General features: G+C 39.9%; 1 protein-coding gene across 1 annotated transcript in view; it reads right to left on the reverse strand.

Annotated features, from left to right (window-relative positions):
* Positions 1-16760, reverse strand: part of PGR (progesterone receptor) — a 36667-nt gene extending 19907 nt beyond the window's left edge. The window contains exons 1-3 of the mRNA XM_063148901.1: positions 15562-16760; positions 14159-14310; positions 4308-4424 (exon numbers count right to left, since the gene is read on the reverse strand). Coding sequence (XP_063004971.1) covers positions 4308-4424; positions 14159-14310; positions 15562-16733 — 1441 coding nt within the window. The 5' untranslated portion in view covers positions 16734-16760. The remainder of the gene's footprint in view (positions 1-4307; positions 4425-14158; positions 14311-15561) is intronic.
* Positions 16761-23925: the final 7165 nt, after the last annotated feature.

Here is a 23925-nt window from a genome sequence, read left to right on the forward strand (position 1 = left end):
TGATATTGCTTTGAATTTAGGGTTGAAAAATGGAACTGTTGTTCATATAATAAAATATTACACTTTTATCTATATGGTTGCCATTCAGTGACATTCAATGGAAGATAGGTGTGCTTCCCTAAGAAGTAAGTATAATTTAATTAATATAGTAATTTTTGGAAGCTTATCATTAATATCCTGTAAAATTTCAGTGTTTCTCATGTTAATTAAATAATATAGCAAGTCTGCATTTAACTCAAGGCCAGCATTAAGAAACTAAGTATCAGAGGTAAAAGAACAAAAATATCTCTACGTAAGTTCTAAATGGCAGAAATCACAAAATGCACAAAAAATGTTGACCTACACCGGTTGTAAACATAAAAAAAGATTTAAAGTATTGCCAATTCCAACTCATTTAAAATACTCAAGGATGTCTCTAAGCATGTACTTTATTCCAAGAATTGGAAATTTGCGTATAGGCTTTATTACAGAATCACAGAATTCCAGGACGGGAAGAACCTCATGGACTATCCAGTCCAACCTTCCCTGGCAAAAGCACAGTTACACCAGATGACCCAGCACCATGTCCAGATGAATCTTAAAAGTGTTCAACAGCAATCTGGGCAATAATGCCAATGGCTGATTTTTCTCATTGTGGAATATTTCTCTCTTGTGTCTTATCAGAATCTCCCTAGAAGTAACTTGTACTCATTATCCCTTGCCTTTTCCATGTTTCCATCTTCTTTGCAGTCACCCTTAAATAGTGGAAACCAGTGATAAAGTGTCCCCTGGGCCTTCTTTTCTCACAGCTGAACAAACCCAATTCACAGAATCAGAGAATCACGCAATCTTTTAGCTTGGAAAAGATCTCCAAGACCACCAAGCCCAAACTTTGATGCATCACCACCTTGTCAACTACAGCACTAAGTGCCATGTCCAGCCTTTCTTCAAACACCTCCAGGGATGGTGACACCACCACCTCTCTGGGCAGCCCATTCCAAAGTTTAACAACCCTACCTGTGAAGAATTTCCTCCTAATGTCCAAGCTGAATGTCCCTTGGCACAGTCAAGGGTGTGAGGCTATGTCCTCTCATACTGCTACATGATCCCTGGGAGAAGATGCCCACGCCCATCTTGCTACAACCTCCTTTCAAGCAGATGTAGAGAGTAATAAGGTCCCTCCTGAACCTCCTTTTCTTCTAGCTAAACAACCCTGGCTCCCTCAGCTGCTCATCATAGGATTTATGCTCCAGACCCTTCCACAGCTCCCTGGACACACTCCTCAATGTCTTTCCTGTAGTGAGGGACCCCGAGCAGGACACAGCACTTGAGGTGTGGCCTCAGCAGTGCTGAGTACAGAGGGACAATCAATCACTGCCCTAATCCTGGTTGTAACACATTCTTGACACAGGCCAGAGTGCCATTTGCCTTGGCCACCTGGGCACACTGCTAGTTCATGTTTACCCTTTCCTCGTATGGCAGGCTTCCCAGCCCTTTGATCACTGATGTCTTTGGGAAAATTATCTAAGCCCTGTAACACTCCATATATGAATCATATTGTGTTGATCAGCACATCAAGTCATGGGTAGGAAATTTTGCTCATGTGATACAACAAAGGAATTGTAAAAATGGCAGACAAGCAAAAGAAGAGGGGCGACAATATAACCATAGAAAGAGTATTACGGCTAACAGTCTATCTTGAGATTTTGTTTGCAGTTTGAATTTTAAAGCCTCATTTACAAGTAGTATCATTTCACTCCAGTCTTCCTCATTTTTGGTCTACATTTGTCTTTTCTTCTTCCTTTCAGTACTAAGCACTCCATTTCAGCCTGCATAGAACAATTAGCTTCCTAATTTCCCCAGAACTGTTGACATCACTAAGAGCACCTGACAAAAAAATAGAGGTGCTACAGTCACAGCTCCACTCAGTATTTCCTTTTTTCCATTGTCCAACTATTCTCTTTTGCTTTCTATTTGCTGCCAGATTACTCCTTTCCAGAAGATGGTGTAGGTGGGGATATCAGGGCAGAGATCTGCTGAAATGCAATGTCTCTCTAAGAACCAGTGAAACTAGACTGCACGGGCTTCTCAAAAAATGGGAGACAGCTTTGATTAGGTATACTTAGGAGAAGACTAAGCAACACAACAAACTGGCCAGGTACAAAAATCTAGTATTAAATACAAAGAAAATATTTACACTCGCTTTGTAATAGCTGAGAAAAAAAAAGTGATCCGAAAAGGTGATGAGAAAGATGAAGATTTTACTCTCTTCATACGTTACAGCAATGAAATAAAAGTCAGAGCATCTTTATCCTCAGGTTTTGTAGGAGGATGGAGCATCTTACTATGAGAACACACCAATGAGGACATACCATCTGATCAATATTGCTGGCAAAAGTGTCCAACTTTTTCTGTTCCTAGCACCTACACCCAGAGAAAAATGCATATATTAAAAAACACTAGTGAAACTAGCATCCATAACTGCACACAAAGTGCAGAATGAAGTCAAGCCTGCTGGTGACTTTTCCTATTACTATGCAGAACAATGCTGAAGCAAAAGGACTAGACAATAATAGTGAGCCATCTCACACTCTTCTGCTTGTTGAAACTGCTACCTGTGATGTTGAAACACACAGAGTTTAGTTATTGGTGTTATCCAGGGTATCATAAATCAAAATTTAGGTTAGATCATCATCAAACTCCTAGCTGTGCAAAATTCACAGTCAGGAATGAATTTTTATCTCTATTAATTTACACCCATTAGAATCATAAAATGGCTTGGATTGGAAGGCATCTGAAGATCATCTAGTCTAAGACACCTGCCTTAGGCAGGTATATATTTTAGAGGTCAAATTGATCAAATCTTGCATGTTCTCCCAAATTTTAAAAGGCAGGCACTACATCTGCCAACTCCTCTTCCTGAGTCTTCATTCTTACTCTGCATTTTCCACAGCCTACACAGGACCTCTGCCTCCCTCGCCTTCTCCTCTTCCAAAGTTGGGCAAGCAAGGCTTTAGGCTCTGCCTTTGTATTAATAATGTTTCTCTACTGCACTGCCACTCTACTTTTAAAACACTACTTCAATCCGAGAAGGATCCAAAGGACATGTTCTCCTTTTGTCCCTCTCCCCTCAGCCCAGTGTGCTTGTCAGCTCCATTTATTTTTTTTTAACTGAGAGGCGGCACTGACTGACTGTGTGAGAACGACACAAGGGCTGTGTGTGCAGAATACCCCAGCTCCATGGGGCTGGCATTCAGCTTACAGGAGCTGGAAACACAGAGCTGTGCAAACGATCAGTCTGAAAACTATATGCATGTTTGACATTATCAAAGAATGCTGACCAGCAAGATAATGAAATGATGTACAGGATATAGTGCCAGCTCTTCCTTCAGGGATAAAAAACAATACTTAAATGTGGGGGAGGGAATGTGGGTTGAGCAGGGGAGAGAGACAGACAGAGGGCTTTGATGGGCTAAAACAGATTAAATTTGAAATAAAGCAGATTTTTGTCCTTCCCCCCTTTTTTTTTTTTTTAACTCCCTTTAGGAACATATTCTTTCTATCACTTTAATATGTCCGTTTTCTTATGGTCTTAGCCTATTTCAGCTAATAATATAATAATCTCAGCATATTTCCAAGCTTTGTGGTGATACAAAATAGGGGGGGGAAAAACAGCAAAAATAAGCATCATTCCTGCCTGTAAGTACATCAAAACTTGCCATGTGACTACCTAATCATACACCATTTTCTCCCTGTAGGTTTTCAAAGGCACAGTGCTCAATTTCATTTAATGATACATAAAAAAACAAACCCAAATCTGTTACAGAAAGAACTAATACAAAGATGGGATTTCCCAGCACCTAATATGCAAAGCCTGCAGTATTGGTGCAACTGCTGCCTGTCTCTCTCTGGTGGAACAGAAGGATACAATTCTGTTGACATGTACTCAAAGCAATGATGAAGAGTATAACACAAATTAGAAGAGCACAGTACTGATTCCTGATTCTAGTGTCAATTTCAATCTACATATTTTTTACCTATACCAAACTACCTGATCCAAAATTATTAACAAATATACCTAAGACATAAATCCTTTTCCTTCAAGAAAATGAATGTAAGGATACACAGTACAGAAAAGTGTTTTGTCAGGGTTTCCAGATTCACTAAAGAAAAATTCTAAGTATAAAGCATTAGGTAATTCTTCCAAAAATAATATTTGAATGTGGTTTTTCTTTCACAGTATCAAAGTACTGTTGTTTAACCTCAACAGACTGAAGGTAGGGTACTTGACTGCCTATTTTTATAAATCCACTTGAAAAACAGCTCACCTCCCAGGACCATACCAGCCTGACAGCACTTCCTCAAGCGACATGCTGGGCAGTTCTTCCTACGGATTTTATCGACTATGCAGTCATTTCTTCCAGCACACAAATAGTTGTGCTGCCCTGCAGGAAAGAGAAAAACTGTGTGAACAACATGTTTTCTAAGATGAAAAAAATATTTCTGTGTATAAATGTTGCAAAATAGCTGAAGATTCAAAGACATGTACTTGAACCATTAAAGAACTCCTTCATTTTATGCTAAACGTTGACCAATCATGTTACTATTTGAATATAATGCTTTATTTGGTCAGTTTAAGGGCAAAACTCCTCATCTATGAAATTCCAAAATAATTAGCAGTCAGCATGAACTGCTTAAATTATTGTACTAACAGTATTTCTTAAGTAAATCAAGCACAAAGAGAGACCAATTGTTTCTTTAAAACTTATTTTTCTGTGAAGTTATCAATCCTATTTTTAAAGAACTTAAGTACATTTTGCTTGGATTGATGTGGAGTTTCTGACAGCAAACAGAATGAAGAAGCTGGGGTAGTGTAAAAAAAAAGCCTTTTAAGCAAAGCAAATACCTCTGATGGGCAAGCAGTCATGTAATAAACTTGCTGAAATACCAGCTGACCAGGTGCAGCCAACACAGCCAAAAAGGACAAATAGAAGGGGATTGCAACTCTGTGGCTTAGTAATGTTTTAATCAAAAGAAATTCTCATCTACTTTGTCTCATTAATTCTAATTCTGGACTCCTCCTTACAGGAAACATTACCAAAAGCAGACAAATGAATAAAAATCCATCTTGCTATTGGCAGCAGACCAGTAAGCAAAACACTTACTTGGGATTACTTGCAGTTTTTCCTTGTATTTCTTTTACTTTATAAGCTACAAAAAGCATTCAGTCTTTTGATAAGCAACAACAATTTTAAAACTCCATTAGTTTAATTAAAATCCATGAGTATTATCTCACCTCCATGGCACTCTAGTGCTTTAATGCACAGCTAATTTACAAAGGAATGCTTAAGCATAGTTAAAGTTTTTCTTTGTCCTTTTCTTGTTTTGGGGGTTTTCTTTGGTCCCCTGAAAAGAGATTTCTTCTGGACCTCTTTTCTAGGGAATTTGTTAATTCTTCACAAGATGGTCCGACTCCATACAAACCTTGTCCTTCTTACTATAAATCTAAGGCTGAACAACATTTTTCACATTTACAAAACAAATCATAATTGAATCACAGTTATTAAAAGTACAGTTCCATGTTCATATGTTCTGAAGTTTCAGATTAGACAGGATTAAACAGTGTCTCTGCCCAGTGTATACCAGGCCAGAAATGAAATCTGTTACTAGAATTTAGGCACAGTAAAATTTGCTTAAAAGCCAAAACACTGCTAACCCAACTCTCTCAGGGGATTACAGTGACAAAAATTCAGGCACCTCTTGATGCTTACTGTTAACATCTTCCTTGTTTTCAGGACTTTTAAGAAACCAGTCATATCCTGTACCTGACTTACACCTTCATGTGAGTTTTCCATTCCACTCATCTCTACCCCACCTCTCCCTGACACCTTCTGTCCCCAAGTGTATTCCACTCTTTCTGATTGAGCTACAACTTATTTGGAAAACATATAAGTTTCAATTGTTTGGCACTTTTCAGTTCCATCAGTAAAGAATTTTGTTTTTAATTGCAGTGATTTGTGTGGATTTCATCTCAATAGATAAATGTTCCCATTTGAAATCACTTCTACCATTGTGTAAAGCTGGGTTCTGAGAAACTGTTACTTGCTTGACATTAATATTTTAGGGACAGCAGCCATCTGAAGGAGAGATTGTGTAAGAAATGAACACATGCCAGATATTTGCCTAATTTCAAAATTACTGGACAATATTTAGTTAGATCACAATGTTTGGAAGGTTTTCCTGGAATGATAAAATATGTATTTGAAAATGTATGTGCAACAGTTCAATCTTCAGGATCATCTAGATTTGAACTAATTGTCTTCCATACTTGAGCATTGCAGATATACCAAATGCATGTACTAATGAAGTACCCAAAACCTCCATCAAGATAAAATCACCATTCAACTGGTAGCTTGATAGCCAGTATCTTGTCTATGACTACTGTCACTATAACCAGGAAAACAAAAAACAAAACAAACAAGCAAACAAAATAGTCAGGAAAAAAAAAAACAAGATAGTATTATAGTCACTAGTGCACAAGTTTGAAGGAAAAGCTTTCTATTAGCATTTCCCACAAAAATATGAACCTGGGAACTTTCTGGCAATTGCCACACCTTCAAAAACACCTAATGTTAAGTTTCCTCTGCATGTTTACTTTGCACTGTTTTTTGAAAGTGCACATTGAGGGTCACTCTCAATGCATTGGCCTGTGACCAGCTTGATGAAGAAAACACAGAGATGATTTTATCTGTCACTTAAATGTTCCTGATTCTTGTAGAATAGTATTTTTTTAAACTTCCATCAAAATCCATTACTGTTAGCAAAGCTGCAAGTTCTAATGTAAGCAGGTAAACACAATTTTAAGTCCTGTAACGACTATTGCCATACTGGGAGATTTTTAATACAGTGGTGAAAGTAGCACATACAGTGTCTTTACAAACTGCACTCTTATCTCACCTTGTTTTTTCTCTCTCCCAAACGTGACTTTGCCTCCCTGTATCTCTATTAACTGCCAATGCTTTTTTATAAAACCACCAACCCTTCCAGAACCCATCACGGTGTTTTACTTAGTCTAGTTTTAGATTTCTGTCTAAAGCTTGCAGACATCTGTTGCATCTCTTTGCAAATTATTTTACTGCCAAATGTCTCCCTCTGCTTTACTGCCAAACATCGACTTTGCTTTCTGAAGGCTCACCTCAAGGTTTTGCTCAATAATTTTCTAAAAGTATGTTTTACGTCTTATAAACTTTTGAAAAAGTACCAATTAAATCAATAGGTAAAAAACCAAAACAAAACAAAACAACGACCACAACAGAATTGTGGGAGCTGACAAAAAACATGGGTTTAAAATTTAAAGAATGGAAAATAAGTTCATCTGTGCACCTAAACAAAAGATAATGATGCAGATGTAGCTTTTGAGTAAAAATCTGACTTGTGGAAGCTAAGACAACAGACCGGGCTAGTCCCTAGCTTGTGGAAAACCTGACTTGTCAGAGTAAATACAGGGTAATCCTCACCCTGAACATGCTCTGACAAGACATGGTTTCCCACAGCTAGGCAGTCTGGCCTAGCTCATCCTTGGTAAAATGGGAAGTTAAAATATATTTAATATAGTCTGGATCTAAATATAACACTATTTGTACTGTTTCAAAGTGCAAAACAGCAAATGTGGGTTGAATTTACCTCTCATCATGTGTTTTTTTTTTAAGTTGTGAAGAACTAGGAATCTACACTACACAGTCCCCATGTCCTTGTATGCCATCCCATGCTATTAGTCTCCAAGATTCCACACACTTCAGATAATGCTGTTGGGGCTTTAATTTATAAATTATTTTATTTCTATGTGTTTTCTATAAAAATAGAAAAAGTCTCTGAAGTGAGACTTCTGACTCCAACTACTTAACCACAACCCACATCCATCATGGACTTTACCATGCATAATCTTTTGATAAACATTTGATTTCCCTCTTGGCTCATTGAAGTAAAATTCTCACTTCCAGTTCTTAAGTAGGTGTTTCAGCTTCCACTCTGTAGCCTATACTGGTGTAAAGAAAGACCTGCTATTGATGCAAGTCTGCTCCTCAGCAAAGAATTAAGGATTTAGTGGACCAAAGGGGACAAAGAGTGGAAAACAGAAGAACTTGTGAATATGTTCCATCCTGGAATCTAACTGAAATAATGAAGAATTTCTTTCTTCATAACATATTTTACAGTCAAAGCAATAAAAATAATTGTTTATAACACCATTGACTGACTCTCTCCTCCTCTTATATAGGAGGATCTCAAAATCTTGCTGCCTTTGGCTGTGAATCCTGCAATACTATTGTTTGTCCTTCCAAAATCACTTCTCCAAAGAGCAACCTCCAAAGAGAGTATAATTTTTAAATGATACCTACAAAAAAGAACAATTAAATGTAGCTATCTTGTATTCTTTCACTTCCATACAAAGTCAAAAGCTACAATCCTGTTTTTTAATCTTTTTTACATTTCCCCGTCTGTTCCATCATTTCCAACAAGAAGAAAAAAAAATGAAACACGATTAACTCATAATTCATTGAAACTATAATGAACTGTAAAATTAGGAATATTGTTTAATATTGATTTTCAATATGAAACAATTGGTTTGCCTAGGCTGTTTACCACAGCAACACCTTGAAATGTATAAAGTTTTACTGACAACAGTAAAAAATTCCCACAGCTAATAATCTTTCAGGAGAATATGGCAGCATCTACAAATCACTATTTCCAGTTCTTTTTATGGCATTGTGTCACATTTGTTCCTTGGTCATAGTTTTTAAGTAATTAACTACACCAGGGATATAAATATGTAAAATGATGGAAGTGTCAGCATATTTGTCAATTGGGGGTTTGTTTCTTACAAATACAAAACATGGGATTTGAACACAAAACCTACTTTTTATAAACACACCAACTATTTCAGCGGTATGCAGCACTAAAGTATCAGCTGTTCTCTTTTTGATCCCTGTTATATTCTTCTATCAAGACAAGACTCTATATTTCCCTTTCAGTCATCCTATCACTCTTATTTTAGTGGAATTGCCATGATAAATTTTTTCATGCATATTCTCTTAAATTCCTTGCCTTGTCCTACAAATGAACCAGTGGGACAGGGTCATCCACTATTTGAGAAATAAAGGTGGAAGAAAAAAGTAATGCGCAAAACACCCAGATATCGCTGCCTCTTGATTGAAACATCTTAGATTAATTTGATTCTATTTGATTAATTAGATTCTAAAATATAGATATCTATGAAAACACTGCTAGTTTGTACATCATGAATTCTACAATACCATCAAATCTGTTATACTGAGTGAAAAGCATTTTTATTTCTCAACTTGCCATGTGTATGCTTTGTGTGTTTGCATGTTTTCTACTTCATGGACACTTTATCACCATCAGGTGATACTGGTATATGCTGTACCAAATTCTGATCCCAAGATCCAGACTGGAAAGTTAGATTAAGAATTAGAAAACCCTTCAGGGCTGTGAGAAAAAGGAACTTTTAACACCTGCTCCATCAAGTTTACAGCTACAGGGGTGTCTACACGACTATTTCTCTCTTTTCAAAGAGGATTTTCTACTAGTGGTTGGCATTTTTTTAATACTTGGCATGCTGTACCATTTTAGATTCTTTAGCTATGGAAAAGCATAACTGTTTAGACAAACACTTTTCCTTATGCACAGTGTTGCACTATGAATATAGTGAATCACACTGCCATCACAAAACTGCTTATCATAACACTGAGAAGGTCAGATAAACTTTATCAGAAAGTTTGGTTGAAGTCATGACCAACCTTCTTACTGTGTAGGTGTAGCTCATCATCAGACACTCCACAGAACCTCTCCATATACAGACAGTGAAAACTCTCATGGAAATTTTACTTTCTGCCAGTTTACCAAATTCAGATCTCAGAAAAAGGAAAGTTCACACGTGGTCAGTTAAATGTTATCTGCTACATGTGCTTGAGTTTGTTCCCTGATGCCATTGATGCAACAGAGTTTAAGGTCAGAGTTACCCTGACCTTAAAGCACATATTAAAACCAGACAAATGTTCTACAATCACTTGATTAAGTTTGTAACACATTCCCAGGTATTTAAACAAACCAAGAGTCAATTTCTGACAGATTTGCTGCAATATCATGTATTCATGTTGGTCTCAGACTCTGGGTTTGGGCAACTACTTTTCCTTAGATATCAACAATATAAGCAAAGTGCAAATATAAATAGAGAAGAAAAATAAGAAGAGGTTTTATTATAGGAAAAACAGCACTTGAATTTTTTTGCAGGATTTAGGTAATTCCAAATTTTCATTAGTAAAACTACTGCAAAAGAGACACTTTCAACAAGAAGGCAATAATGCAGGCTACCAAGAAACTCTCTGTTAGCAACAGTTCCAGAATCCCAAAATTTTGAACACTGGGCTCCTCTCAAGGGAAAAACATCTCATTGTGGTATTCCACAAGCATTTTGATCATAGCAGCCCTGCATCATTTCACATTATGGAATTTTTATAAGACATCACAAATGACTGTTTGGAAATTTAGTCATCGAAAAGTAAAAGTCTGTCTCTTAATCTTCATTCTCTTAATGCCTGTTAGAAATATTTGCCCCTACTTTTTATTACCATGAATGAGATATATTGGTAGCAGTTAAGTAACATCTGGTTATCAAGAGCAAATTATCATACAAATACAGTAATTCTACATATTTGAAAGCATTTTGAATATTATTTCTGATTTTTTCTTTTATTTTTATCTCCAAAATCCTCATCACACTCATCCCACTGACAGGAACAGCACTACCCCATCAGCACAATGAATTCAATTTCATCTCTTCAAATTTCTTTACTGAGTATGAATAGCTGTAACTTTCTTTGTTTTCATTGTACTCAAAGGAGATCTTTAAAGTATTTTTAAAAGCCTTGTCATTTCTTTGTACATTAAGTGAATCTACAGACTAATAGTTATTTGCAGGAGTCCAGTAGAAAATGTACAACCTCTAAATGCAGATAAGTGTTTCCTAAGTAAAACCAACCCAGTATCTTTGTCCTCTTTCTCCTCTTCAATTGCAGTACTAACTTTTTTACATATCTGCTATACTACAGGTTCCCAAAGAAAGGACTTGCATCTTTGTTTAACCTGCTTCAAGATTTTGCCTTAAGAAATATATGTTTATTACATTAACTCCAGCCTTTTGGGGAACATATGGGGAACCAGGAACCCAAAAGAGAGAAAGTATCTAAAATGCATCCATATTTTAGAATTCAGTGCCAAGAAACATTCTAAGCAATCTTTGTGATTCTCACATAACTCTGACCCCTCATTAAGTTGTATGTGCACGTATTAGTTACATTCCAATGTGTTGCTAAATCATTATTAGTAAATACAGCTTTAAATCATGGTTAAGTCATAATTTAAATAATCTGGTTTTATTTCAAAAAACTAGATATGGAAAAAAAAGAGTTTTCTGAGTAACAGAGCAGTTCATTTTATTCAAATGGATGTATTTAACCAATAAAGTATTGTCCTCACACCAGGGAAGGTAAAATAAATGGTGTATAAATAGAACAGTTTCTGTAAAAAAATTACAAAAAAAATTTTTTTTTTATTTGATTTGAAACAGCAAATGTGTCTCATATTACATAAATAATTAAAATAGAAAATAAGCTTTTTCCAACAAATGTGAAGCTACTATATTAAATACTTTTTTACCTACGCACAAAACCTCATAACATACAAAAAAATCTCTCAAGATAGAGAAAATCCATGAAATAGCAAAAGCCAGCTATTTCCAATCAGGCTTTAATTTCTCATAAAGATCAGTACTGTATGGAAATTACATGAAAAGTAGAGTTTTGACCAGGAATTTTTACTCGCAAAATTTAACACTTTATTTTCATGACTTATTATTAAAAATCTCACGTCTGTAGTAGCACTAAAAATTTTAAAAAATAAGTAACGCATTTATGCTCAGAGAAATTATGGGCAGGGGGACATTTCATGGAAGAAATATGTTTCAAATTCATATGATTGCCAGTAAGAATTTTAAACACTGTTTTCTACTTCATTTAAATTACAAATACTTTGTGTCTTTTTACAGAGGAGCAATTTTCCACCATAATTTCCGATATTAATTTTTTTTTAAGTATTTAAAGTCCATAGAAAATCAAATATCTGTCAATAAATAGGATTGGTTTAGTGCTGATAATTATATAGCATACTGCAATGAAAATAAGAAGTCCATCAGTCCATGTCTAAGGAGCCCCCTGTAGTCTTGCACTTTCTACACAAAAACAGGTACAACTGTATTTGTTCATTTTGCCAATGCCTACACTGCTCATTGTCTGACATTGCTTCCCATCAAACTCAAAAACATGTATCTTTTCTGATTACAGTCAGGTTTCTGATGCACATTCTTGAACATTCTTTGAAAATCCTTTCTAGAAAACCCAAACACCCTTCCTCAACAGACTCCCAGTCTGTGGGTTCATTTAAAAATTAAAGTTATGAAGGTGCTATGTAAAACCTAAGACTTTTGTTCACATAACTGCATTGACCTCTCATTTGTCTCTAAATAACTCTATATTCTTAACCTGGTAAGACTCTGCCAATATAGACTTTGAACAGTCTGTGAAAACAATTTTAAGATGTTCCTTGTATCAAGTTATTCCTTCTTAACATTTTTTGTTAAAATAATTCTGCTGAACAATAATGTAATATATTATGTTTTTGAGCAGGTTCATCTACTGCAAACAGAACTGAGTACTAAATTAGAAAAGAGATGAAATCTAAAATTGACAGAATAAAATTCAAAGAACTTATTACAACATTATAGGTAAAAAGCAAAAATAAAATTTATTTTAAAATACAGTACTCATAAATAACACTATGCTTAGTATTAAAACTTCTGCTCCCTAACTTTTTAAAAAAATATTTGGCTGATTCAGAAGAGTATAGCAAAAAAATGCAAAGGCAAACCAGGAGACCAACCAGCAGGTGCAGTGAAACTTAAATGTATTCCTGCAAGTGACTTAAGAGCTTTGCAGCCTAACACAAATATTTCTAGTAATTTTCTCATGAAACCCATTGAATGCATTGGAGAAACGTGGCACTGGCTCAAAAGTTCACTTAGACCACCAAGACCACTTTGCAAATACTTAATTTTAAGGAAGAATATTTAATGCTGAGGAAGAACATGAGCATATGATTAAAGTAGAAAGTAACAGCACAGTGAAACAAAAAATCTAATTATATTATTATGCTAAGCTTTTACCTTTCCAAAATTTCTTTTTTCATTTAGAAAGAGATAAACTCTTTAAAGCAGAAAAAACTACGTATCACAACAAGAAAATACAGGATGCAGGGTTTTATTTTAAGGAATCCTATCCATTAGAAAAATGGTTTTGTTAAATACATGGAACAGAAATTTGAATACCCTAGTTCTGGCAGGATCAGATAAAAATCAAAACAGGAGACAAAGTCTAAAAAGTAGAAGGATTCGTTTTACTGCTTTATGTGTTGAACCATAAAACACACTCTGTGCTTGTATTTGTATTCAAAATCTCAGTGGACAAGGCATGTAAAAGAATCCAAAATGAAAAATTAAACCTAGATATTGCTACTGTTTCATAAAACTTGCAGTTTGACTTTGCAATTTAACAACTATTTGGAACAAGTCAAACACATTTATTCTTATTATGACTTGAATCGGCTCAGTGAAATTTTAAATACTTCCATAACTACCAGGAAGCCAAAACTTTGCAACTTGAAAGCAAGAAAAGTTTTGCATTTTCAAAAAGAGAACAAAGCCATAAACAATTCTTATTTTCCTATCATGACTTCAGAATATTTTCCTTTGAACACCATTTATACTTTTTAAAACAAGTTCTATAATGCACAAAATTTTTATTTAACTCTGCCTACCTGGAAAGATTAACTGATAAACAGTAAATAATAAATAGCAAAAGAGTAAAGTAAAATAAATAATACTAGAAAAAAAAAACTAAGGAAGAACTTTGTCAATATCCACTGTTGATAAAACAACAAAAAAATTCACTGCAGTGACAATATTTATAAAAATGAGCAATAAATAAACAGTATGCCCTGGTGTCTAGAAGACATATTTCAGACAGTTAGGAACAATGGCATCTCATAGTACCTTCCATTGCCCTTTTAAAGAAGACTTTACAACTTCCACAGGTAAGTACTCCATAGTGGCAACCTGAAGCCTCATCACCGCAGATGAGACAAATCTTCTGGGGTAGTGATTCGAAACTGAACTGAGAACTTTGGCTGGTTTCCATATCTGGCCTTGAGAAGAAAAAGAATTAAAAAGAAATGAAAGATCTAGCTTTGTGCAGTAAACTACTTACCTGTATTAAGGAGTTTTATACTAAAAACTTCATTTTAGAATTTGCAGTCACGATACAGAAAAAACTAAAGTATGATTGCCTTTCTGCTTAATGGTTTGTCTCTACTATGGTAACACAGGAAAGCATTGCAAAAAACAAAGCAGAAAGTTATCTTTTAAACCATTTAGCAAAAAAGGTACCATCTAGGACACTGTTAAAGTGTTCATCTTCCTCAGATCAACAACTCTTGTGAGTGGAGTCATACTGATGATTTTTTCTCCTGTACAGAGACAGAATCACATAGATGTCAATTGAATTTCAAAGGCCTCTTTCACATGGGAAACATGAAACTTCATTTCAACTAAAAAAATCTTTAATAATCAGTTTTTCACCCCCCATTCAGCTGCAGCATTCTCAGCAGTAACTAAGTCTGATGGGGATATCATTGATATTTGTCTCCAAGGCAGAATAATCCAGGTAACCATTGCATTTGCTAAAAGAAAGGATACCCATTGAAACTGCAACATTGCATTTGTAGGTATTTGTAGGTAATACAGATCTTAGCAGGATAGTACACCATTTCATTCAAGCAAATCAATATACAAGTGTTTCAGTTTTTCTTTTTCGTGTGAAATCAAATGCTTTTTGTGGTGTTGGGTTCTTGGGTTTGTTTTTTGGTTTTGGTGTTGTTTTTGTTTTTTGCTTTTTGGTTTCTTTGGGTTTGCTTTGTTTTTGGTTCTCTTTCAAATTGGGAACTATTTTGGAAAATATTTAGGTATTGATGAACGCGGTATCGCTGAAAGTGAGGACAAGCTAGAAACCTGCCCGCTGTGTCCCGGGGCCGGGCAGCGGCTCGGCCATGGGGTGGCCCTGAAGTCCCGCTGCGACAACAAGCCAACATCCCTGGGGCGTGCCGTGCCCACAGCCGCGATCGCCAGCTGCGGAGCCGGGACACCGCGGCGTGCTCGGCAGCGCGGGGAATGCGAACGGGGCTGCGGCCGCTACCTGAAAGCCCAAAAAGGCCCTGGCCGAAAGAAACTTTGTCCTTCCCTCAGCATCCCCTTAACATCCCCCCGAGGCGCCCACCGCCCGGCACGCCCGCCCGCCCCTCCAGAGAAGGAGGAGGGTGAGGAGGCGCGGAGCTCTCCCGGCGCGCAGCGCGACACCCCGGTCCCGTCCCTCAGCGAGCGCCTCGCCGCCGCCGCCTTACCGCGCGTAGCCGAGGTAGGGCGGGCAGAGCTGGGGCAGGCCCTCCTTGAGCACGGCGGCCGGGAAGCCCAGCGGCTGGTGCCCGTTCAGCCCCAGGGCCGGGTAGAGCCCCGGCGGCGCGGCCGAGGTGGAGGGCAGGCTGTCGGGCGGCGCCGCGGGCCCGTAGGCGCCGGCCAGCAGGGTGGGCTCCGCCTTGTAGAGGACGCACTCCAGCGAGGGCTCCTGCCCGGCCCGCGGAGCCTGCGGGTAGTCGTGGCAGCCCGCCGCGGGGGTGGCCCTGCCGCCCGGGTAGCGGGCGGCGAGGCCGAGACCCTCCTCCTTGATCTTCATGACGGGCTGGACGTCGCCGTAGGCGAAGGGCCCGTCCTTGGCGTCGGGCGGCGGGAAGCCGTAGGCCGGCAGCTCCGGGGCGGGGGGCGAGCAGCGCGGCACCGCGCCGCCCTCGTACTCCGCCCCGTCCAGCAGCTGCCGCGTGCGCGACGCCAGGAAGGCCGAGTTGAGCGGCAGCAGCGGCACGTGCAGGTATTCCTGGCCCGGGTCCCCCGCCCGGGACCCGCCGGGCAGCGCCCCGACACCGGGAACGTCGCCCTTGGGCGCCGCAGCGGGACACTCCGCGCCGGAGCCCGGCCCCGCCGGCCGCGGCTTAGCGGCGGGAACCAGGGCGTCGCCGGGCGGCCAGAGCGCGGCGGGCCGCGGCGGGAGCTGCGAGGGGCCCGGCGCCCCCGGGGCGGCTTCGGCCGCCTTCTGCGAGGCGCCGCTGCTCATCGCGCCGTCGGGCGCCTCCTCCGCCTCGAAGAAGGACCAGGGCGCCGCGGCCACGGTGGAGCTGGCATGAGCCGCAGGCGCCAGGAAGGTGTCCAGGACGGTGTCCAGGGAGTCCTTGACCGAGAGGGAGCCGCTCCCTGGCTGGTAGCAGAGGGAGTCCCGGCCGTCTTCCCGCCCCAGATGCTGCTGCTGCTGCGCCTCTTCCTCCTCCTCCTCCCCTTCCTCCTCCTCCTCCTCTTCGTCCTCCTCCTCGTCGCTGCTCTTGGGGTAAAGCAGTCCGTCCAGGGAGATGTCGACGGACTCCGCTTCCTCGCGGAAGGGATCACGGCCAGGCTGACCCTGCAGCAGGACCGCCCCGTCTGTGGCGGGCGGAGGCGCTCTGGGCTCCTTGGCTTTCACCTCGGTCATGCTGGCCCGGGGCAGCGATGGACGCCGGCGAGTGTCCGGCAGCGACAGAGCGCGGGCAGCCGGGCAGCGGCGGGGTGCGAGCAGCGGACGGCTCCTTACATCCTGGACGTGCCGTGCCCTGTGCGGCGGTGGCGCGGCTCCCGCTCACATGGCGCTGCCCTCGGGGGACGGCTCTGCCCCGGCCCCCGCCGCCGGGACGGGGGTGGCTCGGAGCCCGGAGCGGTGCAGCCTGGAGAGGGGAAACGATGGGAGCGTGTGCGGGAGGCGCGCAGGAAAGGAGGGCGCCTGCCAGGCTCCGGCGGCGGCGGACGGGCTGACTCGTCCCCCGCGTGTTTCCCACCGCCCGGGCGGGCTGGCCGCGGGCTCCACGCCCCTCGCCCGTCCCTCCCTCCCCGCCCCTCGTCGCCTCCAGCCCCGTCCCTTACCGAGGGTCTGCGCTCCCAGCGCTCCGCGCCGCCCCTGGGAAACGCTGCTCCTCCGGCGGCACTGCCATCGGCTCCTCCTCCGCTCCGCCTGTCCCCCTCCCATCGCTCGCCGTGCCCGCATCCCTTTCCCATCGCATCCGGCGCCCTGAGCCTTAGGTCAGCGCTTTTTGGCTTCTCCTGATCATCTCCCTGTCTTCTCATTCCTTTCCCCACACCTCTTGTGCCGCTGCTCCGTCCTCTCGCTCCACCATCCCGAGAAGTGCGGCTCTGCCCTGAGCAGAGGGCACAAGCCTCTGGTTAGCAAAAAGACAAGCTTTACTTATTTGCAGCGACGGCTCCCTTTTGTCTGTTTTTTACTGTCCCCTTCAGACGTTCAATGTACTTTTTCGTGATTAAGCTCTGTTCCAAAACCCCTCCTGATACAAGATCCGTTTTTCAGCAGCAAGAAAACCAAAGCATTGTAAAGTTCTTTATGTGCCGTTACAGGACGTCAAAGCATCCTTTATACCAAGAATCACAATGTCTTTTCGGCAAAAGATTTGGAAAGTGGGGTATTCATTGCTTCTAAATTTTCATTTATTTGTCAGGGAAATGAGAGGACATTTTAAAAGGACTGGCTGGCCAGCCTGCATGTAGCAGGTTGCAATTCAGCCCAGGTTAGTTCTCACCAAGAAGCTGTCACCAGCTAATTGCTGGCATTTTGTGTGAAATGCTGGCTTTGTGGCAGAACCAACTCAGCTCAATAAGACAGCTACTAATGTGGGGAAGAAACAGCCCCAAAAAACCAATGCAACCTTTAGTATACTTTTCATTATATAGAAATCTGAAGAAAGAAATTTGAGCTGAAAGATACAGAGAATAAATTGGTGCAGGAGTAGTCCTCCTGACTTTAAGCAGAATCAGTATATTTTTGGATAAATAAAGTGTGCTGCTAAATCCTTGGTTATGCCCGGCAGGTGTAACATGCTTTTTTGAAAGGAAACAGCTTTCTTTAAAAAAAAAAAAAAAAAAAAAAAAAAAAAAAAAAAAAAAAAAAAAAACAACCAAAACTGTGATGACCACAAAATAGTTGCTTTTGTTGTTTTACTTCCCAAACATCTTCCGACTGAAAAGGACAGCTTCTCAGGGAGATAAACATAACTGTTGGAAATTATTTTAGTTTTATTAAATCATATAAGGCAAGTTTATAGAAGCAGCAGCTTCACACAAACCTTATTCAATGTGGTGTGTACTTTCTATGTTATTCTTGTCAAAACACTACTGGCTTATAGACTGCTTTGGGACTCTGCTTTTTTATTCCTTTAAGAATAAACAGAAGAAAATCTTTCTTTTTTTGGTATTCAAAAGAATTGTGGCAATATGATAATTAGTGGCATTTTAAAACTCAGGTGTTATTGTGGGCACCTCCATACACATTTAGGAGGCTCAACAGAATGATGCACTTTCAAGTACACTTGTTGAGTACAGGAATATTCCTTGAAGAGCAGTGTTTCACTCTCTTGATGTTGCATGGGAAAGAACTGTTTGGCCAGCAAGTACCAGGAGCTGAAGATGTTTTCACAAAATCTATCAGAGGAACCAATGTTAAAAGAATTATTTAAGAGGTGCTATCCAGTTCTGTAATGACATGGCATTAAAATAATGTGAAGTGCTTCAATGACTAAATGAGTTTCTGTTTTACATGCTACCAAATTTCTCCCAAACCTGCCTTTTCTCAGAGGAGAGAGAAGTTCATCTCCAGTACTGTTCATCTCCACACTTGTTTTGGTTTTCCCCTGATGTTGCATGCTTAGTCAGGTGGTTGTCACGCCTTTTTATTGCCACTGCCCTGCTTTCTCATTTCCACTTCCCCATATGCACACAGCATTCATGGCCTGCATCTTTACATCTTTACAAGTGTGCTCCAAAGACATGTTTCCTTACAGTGACTTCCCCCCTTCCTACTGCTTCTGGACTAAGAGAGGTAAAGAGCCACAGATGGCCTGAATGGAGGGTCCTGAAAGGAAAGCAGCATTGAGCAGATTCCACTCACTGCTGCTCATGACTTGCCCTTTCAAATTCTATGCCAACAAGGCTATGAGACTGTAAACACCTACATATTTACCAGAAATATAAATACTTACTACTTGCATTATTTTTCTAAATGTTAGCATTTAAATATTGTCCGGGTTTTCTGCTATGCTTCCTAATTTCATTTTTATGACCTGACAAATGTACTCAAATCTTTAATGGTAACAGCAATTGGGCTGAGTTTTCATTGCTTAAGGAAAATATTTGGGGTTCTATATCCTTAAGAAATTCATTGGACCTAAGTGAATGGACTTTAATTTATATTGTCTTCACATGATTTCCATGAACTTTCACTGGAAACTTTTGCTGTTTTCTTTACATTATTCTGTCCATAACCCTTGTGCCCATATCTGGAAGTGTTCAAGGTTAATAGTGGGACATTGAGCAATGTGATTTAGTGAAAGGTGTCCCTGCCCCTGAGAGGGGATTTGGAATTAGGTGATCTTTAAGGTCCCTTCCAACCCAAGGTGTTCTGTGATTCGTTTCTTTTGCTCTTAGATTTTCTCACATCATTTGGAAGCATTCCCTGATATTGCTATGGTACCACAGATTTTTCAATAAGAACATTTCAAAATATGTCCTCAATTTTTTTAGCACTCTACTGTTGTCATTTCTTAATTTTCATTTATTCACTTTGTTGGTATGTCAATCAACATTAAAGAAAAACATATGGCGTATCTATGACTAGTTTTAATTTGCAAGCCATTAAAATTGAAACTGATCTTTTCAATTCAGACCTAAAAATGACATTTTTTTATATTCAGAAATATTTTACTGAATACAAAGTTTTCAAAGAGCAAACTGTATGAAAGTATTTATGTATAGACCTGTTTTGAACCCATAAGTAAAGCACTAGAGAGTTTGATCGATACTCTTGCATTTTTAAAAATTCTGTGAGAATGTGAAAATATATCTGAGAGCTCGAATAAGTTGTATCTATTTTCTTGCTCGGTTCAAGAAGTGTGGATGAATAAAAGCTGCACTGAACAAAATTTCTCATCTGTGTTGCTTTTCAGCATGATTCTTGTATAAAATGTCAACAAGAATAGCAATAGAATTTTACTGATAACTCCCACTCTAATGCTCTAGATTTGTACTTAATTTTTTTAAGTAGCTCCTGAGTATTTTAAGTAGTTCCTGTGTCTGACCATTAAGCCATTCAACTGTACACTTTTAAACAGCAAAATGTTTTGACAGACCCTTTGAAATATTTCTGATGGTTTTGGCTTTAACAAAAAGACAGTGTTGTTTGAGAAACAAGACAAGTACACAGCATCCTCAAACAGTACAAATATCAAAATCACATACTTTTTCTTTAAAATATCTTGAAGTATGGGCTGAAGGTCAAAAAGATCGAATTTCCTTTTCTTACACTAAAGTGTTCCATTTGTATGTCAAGATTGCTCCATATAAACAGTGAGTGAGCTCGTGTTTGGATCTGGAAAATGACAGATTAATTACACTGAGTTGGTGTCTTAGCTCATACAGACCTTTCTTACAATATTGTTCTGCACAGCCTGTTGGAGAACAGACCTTAGAAGTTAAAAATACAGGTTTCCTTTTCTTCAGTTAATCAGTGGCTCACAATTTTTTACTATCATTGTTCAGGTTGTAGTACAACCAAAAATGTGATTCATTCCTTATAAACAGAGAGGAGGAGAGACTGCTTCAAACAGCTTATGAGCTCATGGCCAAAACTAAAAAGCAGCTTTCATAAGGAGAGACATAGAGGCTTTTGTTTCTATCACAAAAGTAACATTTTTATTTTAAAAATATAGACCTCCATAACTGTATGAAAACCCCCACATTTCAGCATGTAGTGTAGACAATAAAAACATAATACTGTCATGTGAATAACAGCACATTCTTATGTTACAGTTTTTGGAGACGTTTCTTTCTATGGCTTCATCCCTATTCTGTAAAAATTTAGACCCCCAGTTAGCAGGCTGAATTTCACTTACATTAGGGTGCCAGCATCAGAGATCATGATTTTGGAGTAGCAGCTAAGTCTTGGAAGCACTCAGCATCAGGAATATGATTTGATGGTAACTGTTCACATCTGAACCTGCTGATTAGGCTTCCACAGTCAGGTAAGAGTCATAGATGTCTGTAGGTACCATTTTTCTGGAGCTCTTCAGACACTTTGTGTCTTATTAAAGACATAAAGGACTTCTTTGATCTGAAACACTCAAAGAGCCATGATTTTTGGCAGTGCAGCGTCGATTCCCAAATGAAGAGGTATGAATGGAGTCCTAAATCCTTAAAATGCAGCGTCAATGTGCCCTACCATCAATGTGTATTGTTTAAAATCATAGCTTCAGAAACTGCACTGTAAGCATACTTTCATTGCCTCTAAGCAAGGGCATGTCACAATGTAATTAATCTCTGTGGTCTGTTATCAGGTGTTTTGCTAGCTTAAGCTAAACCATCAGATTTACTAAAAGCTATCAAAACTATTGGTTTACTAAATGCAAGGGTGTACTAAAACATATTGTAAGTGCAAAAGGCATTGGCAAACAGCGAGGTATGTGGCAAAGAAGGTAAGCAATAGAGCTGTAAAAGGAGGTGAGGGAAAGAAAGCTAATTACAGTGCATGTTACATAATTTTTTGCTCTCAGGTGCCAAAGTTCCCACAGTGATAATAGCAATATGGAAGGTGCAGTGGACTGTGAGACACTTTTATCTTTATGAATTGTCTAAAGGGAGGAAACAGATGCGTATTGAGTTACAGTCATGAAAGTGGTAGCTCTTTCTGGTACAGGAGTCATATATTTTATTTATTGTTCTTTGTTTATGTTTTGGCTAATGCTCACTGAAATGCAGAATATAATAAACTTGTAGCTGAGCAAATAAGCGAGAACATGAGGAGTGGGGGGAAAAAAAAAAGAGAAAAAGAAGCTTTCTGCTTTTATGCCCTACAGAGAATGTCATTGCTTGCTGGATGACATTCTCAAAAACTTTCTTAAATATTTTGTCGATGAATGCATCACCTCGAGGTGTCAAAGGGCACATGCTACGCTTCCCTCTAGGTCTAGCTGGCGAACTTTTACCCAAACCCACCGTCTTCCTCAAAGTGGCTTTGTTCCAGTGTAGCCTCAGGAAAAAGAAATAAACATTGCTTTATGTAAAATATGATATTCAATTATCTTTATATATGAAATAAATATTTTATATAAATATATTAAGTGGCTGTATAACGATGATTGAACCCAGTGCTGCTGGGTGGAACAAGATGACATTGCACTACTCCTCTCCCAGCAGTATAATATTTGTGATGTTGCAGCAAGTTTTGTTTGCTGGCTGGAGAGTAGGAAGTTGCAACCAGTGATATTAAACAGCTGTTAGCATCTCTGAAATTTAGGAAGAAGCAGTCAGTAGATCTTCAGAAGTATTAAAACCAATATCCTGATTGAATTGTGCATCCTAAGTAATCATAGAAAAGAAGGTAACAATTGGATTGGGCCTTAGGAAATACACAAGTAAGTTTGGTGATCCAAATTTATGTGAAAATGCTTTTTAATACAGAGATAATAGAGGGTTCAACATAACTATGACACTTTCTTAAGAGTTCAAAAACTGATTGAAATAGAAGCAATCTTGAAGTTGAGTCACACTATAAGTGGAAGTAGGAATAATTTTCTTTATTTTGTTACAGCCTTTGCTGCCAACTTTAATTTCATAAGAGACATCCTTCCTATGTAAATTCAAGGTATCTTAGCAAGGATTAATTTTCCATCAAATTATTCTATTCCCCAGCTTTTCTTCCTGTTTCTACTTACAGTCTAATTGTCCACCAGGAACTTGTTTGTCCCATGAAATTTCAAAGCTGACTCTTCAGCTTTGAAATATTCACAAACTGCTCTGATTTATCAGTCTTTCATAAACACTTGTTAAAGGCAAAGTGTGACACCGTAGTATTTTTCCATAATTCGCAGAGAACAAAGGAAAAATGCAGGGTCCTGCACCTGGAGAGAATAACCCCCAGCACCAGCACGGGCTGGAGCTGACCTGCTGGAGAGCAGCTCTGCAGAGAGGGACCTGGGGGTCCTGGTGGACAGCAAGCCATGAGCCAGCAGTGTCCTCGTGGCTGAGAAGGTCAGTGGAATCCTGGGGTGCATCAGGAAGAGCAGTTCTGCAGGTCAGCTCCTCTACTCTGCCCTGGTGAGGCACATCTGGGGTGCTGTGTCCAGGGCTGGGCCCCTCAGTACATGGAGCTCCTGGAGCAGCTCTAGCGGACAGTGAGAAAATTATGAGGGGTCCAAAGCATCTCCATTCCAAGGACAGGCTGAGGGAGCTGGGCCTGTTCTGGCTCAAGAGGAGACACTTGAGAAGGGACCTCACCAATGTATACAAGTATCTGAAGGGAGGGTGCCAAGAAGATGGACCAGGCTCTTCTCAGTGGTACCAAGCTATAGGACAAGAGGAAACAGGCAGAAGCTGATGCACAGAAGTTCCACCTGAACGAGGGGAAGAACTTCTGGGCTCTGCAGGTGACTGAGTCCTCAAAGAGTTTGACCAGAGAGGCTGGAGATAATCAATAATCATCTGGACACAATCCTGTGCCATGTGCTTAAGGATGGCAGTGCTTGAGCAGGGAGGTTGGATCAGATGACCCAGTGTGGTCCCTTCCAACTTGATTCATTCTGTTATTCTGTGAAAAATGTAACTGTGGGGTGAAGAATGGATGCAATGTATGA

Source organism: Melospiza melodia, chromosome 2 (genome assembly GCF_035770615.1).
Source record: "Melospiza melodia melodia isolate bMelMel2 chromosome 2, bMelMel2.pri, whole genome shotgun sequence".
Lineage (NCBI taxonomy): Eukaryota > Metazoa > Chordata > Aves > Passeriformes > Passerellidae > Melospiza > Melospiza melodia.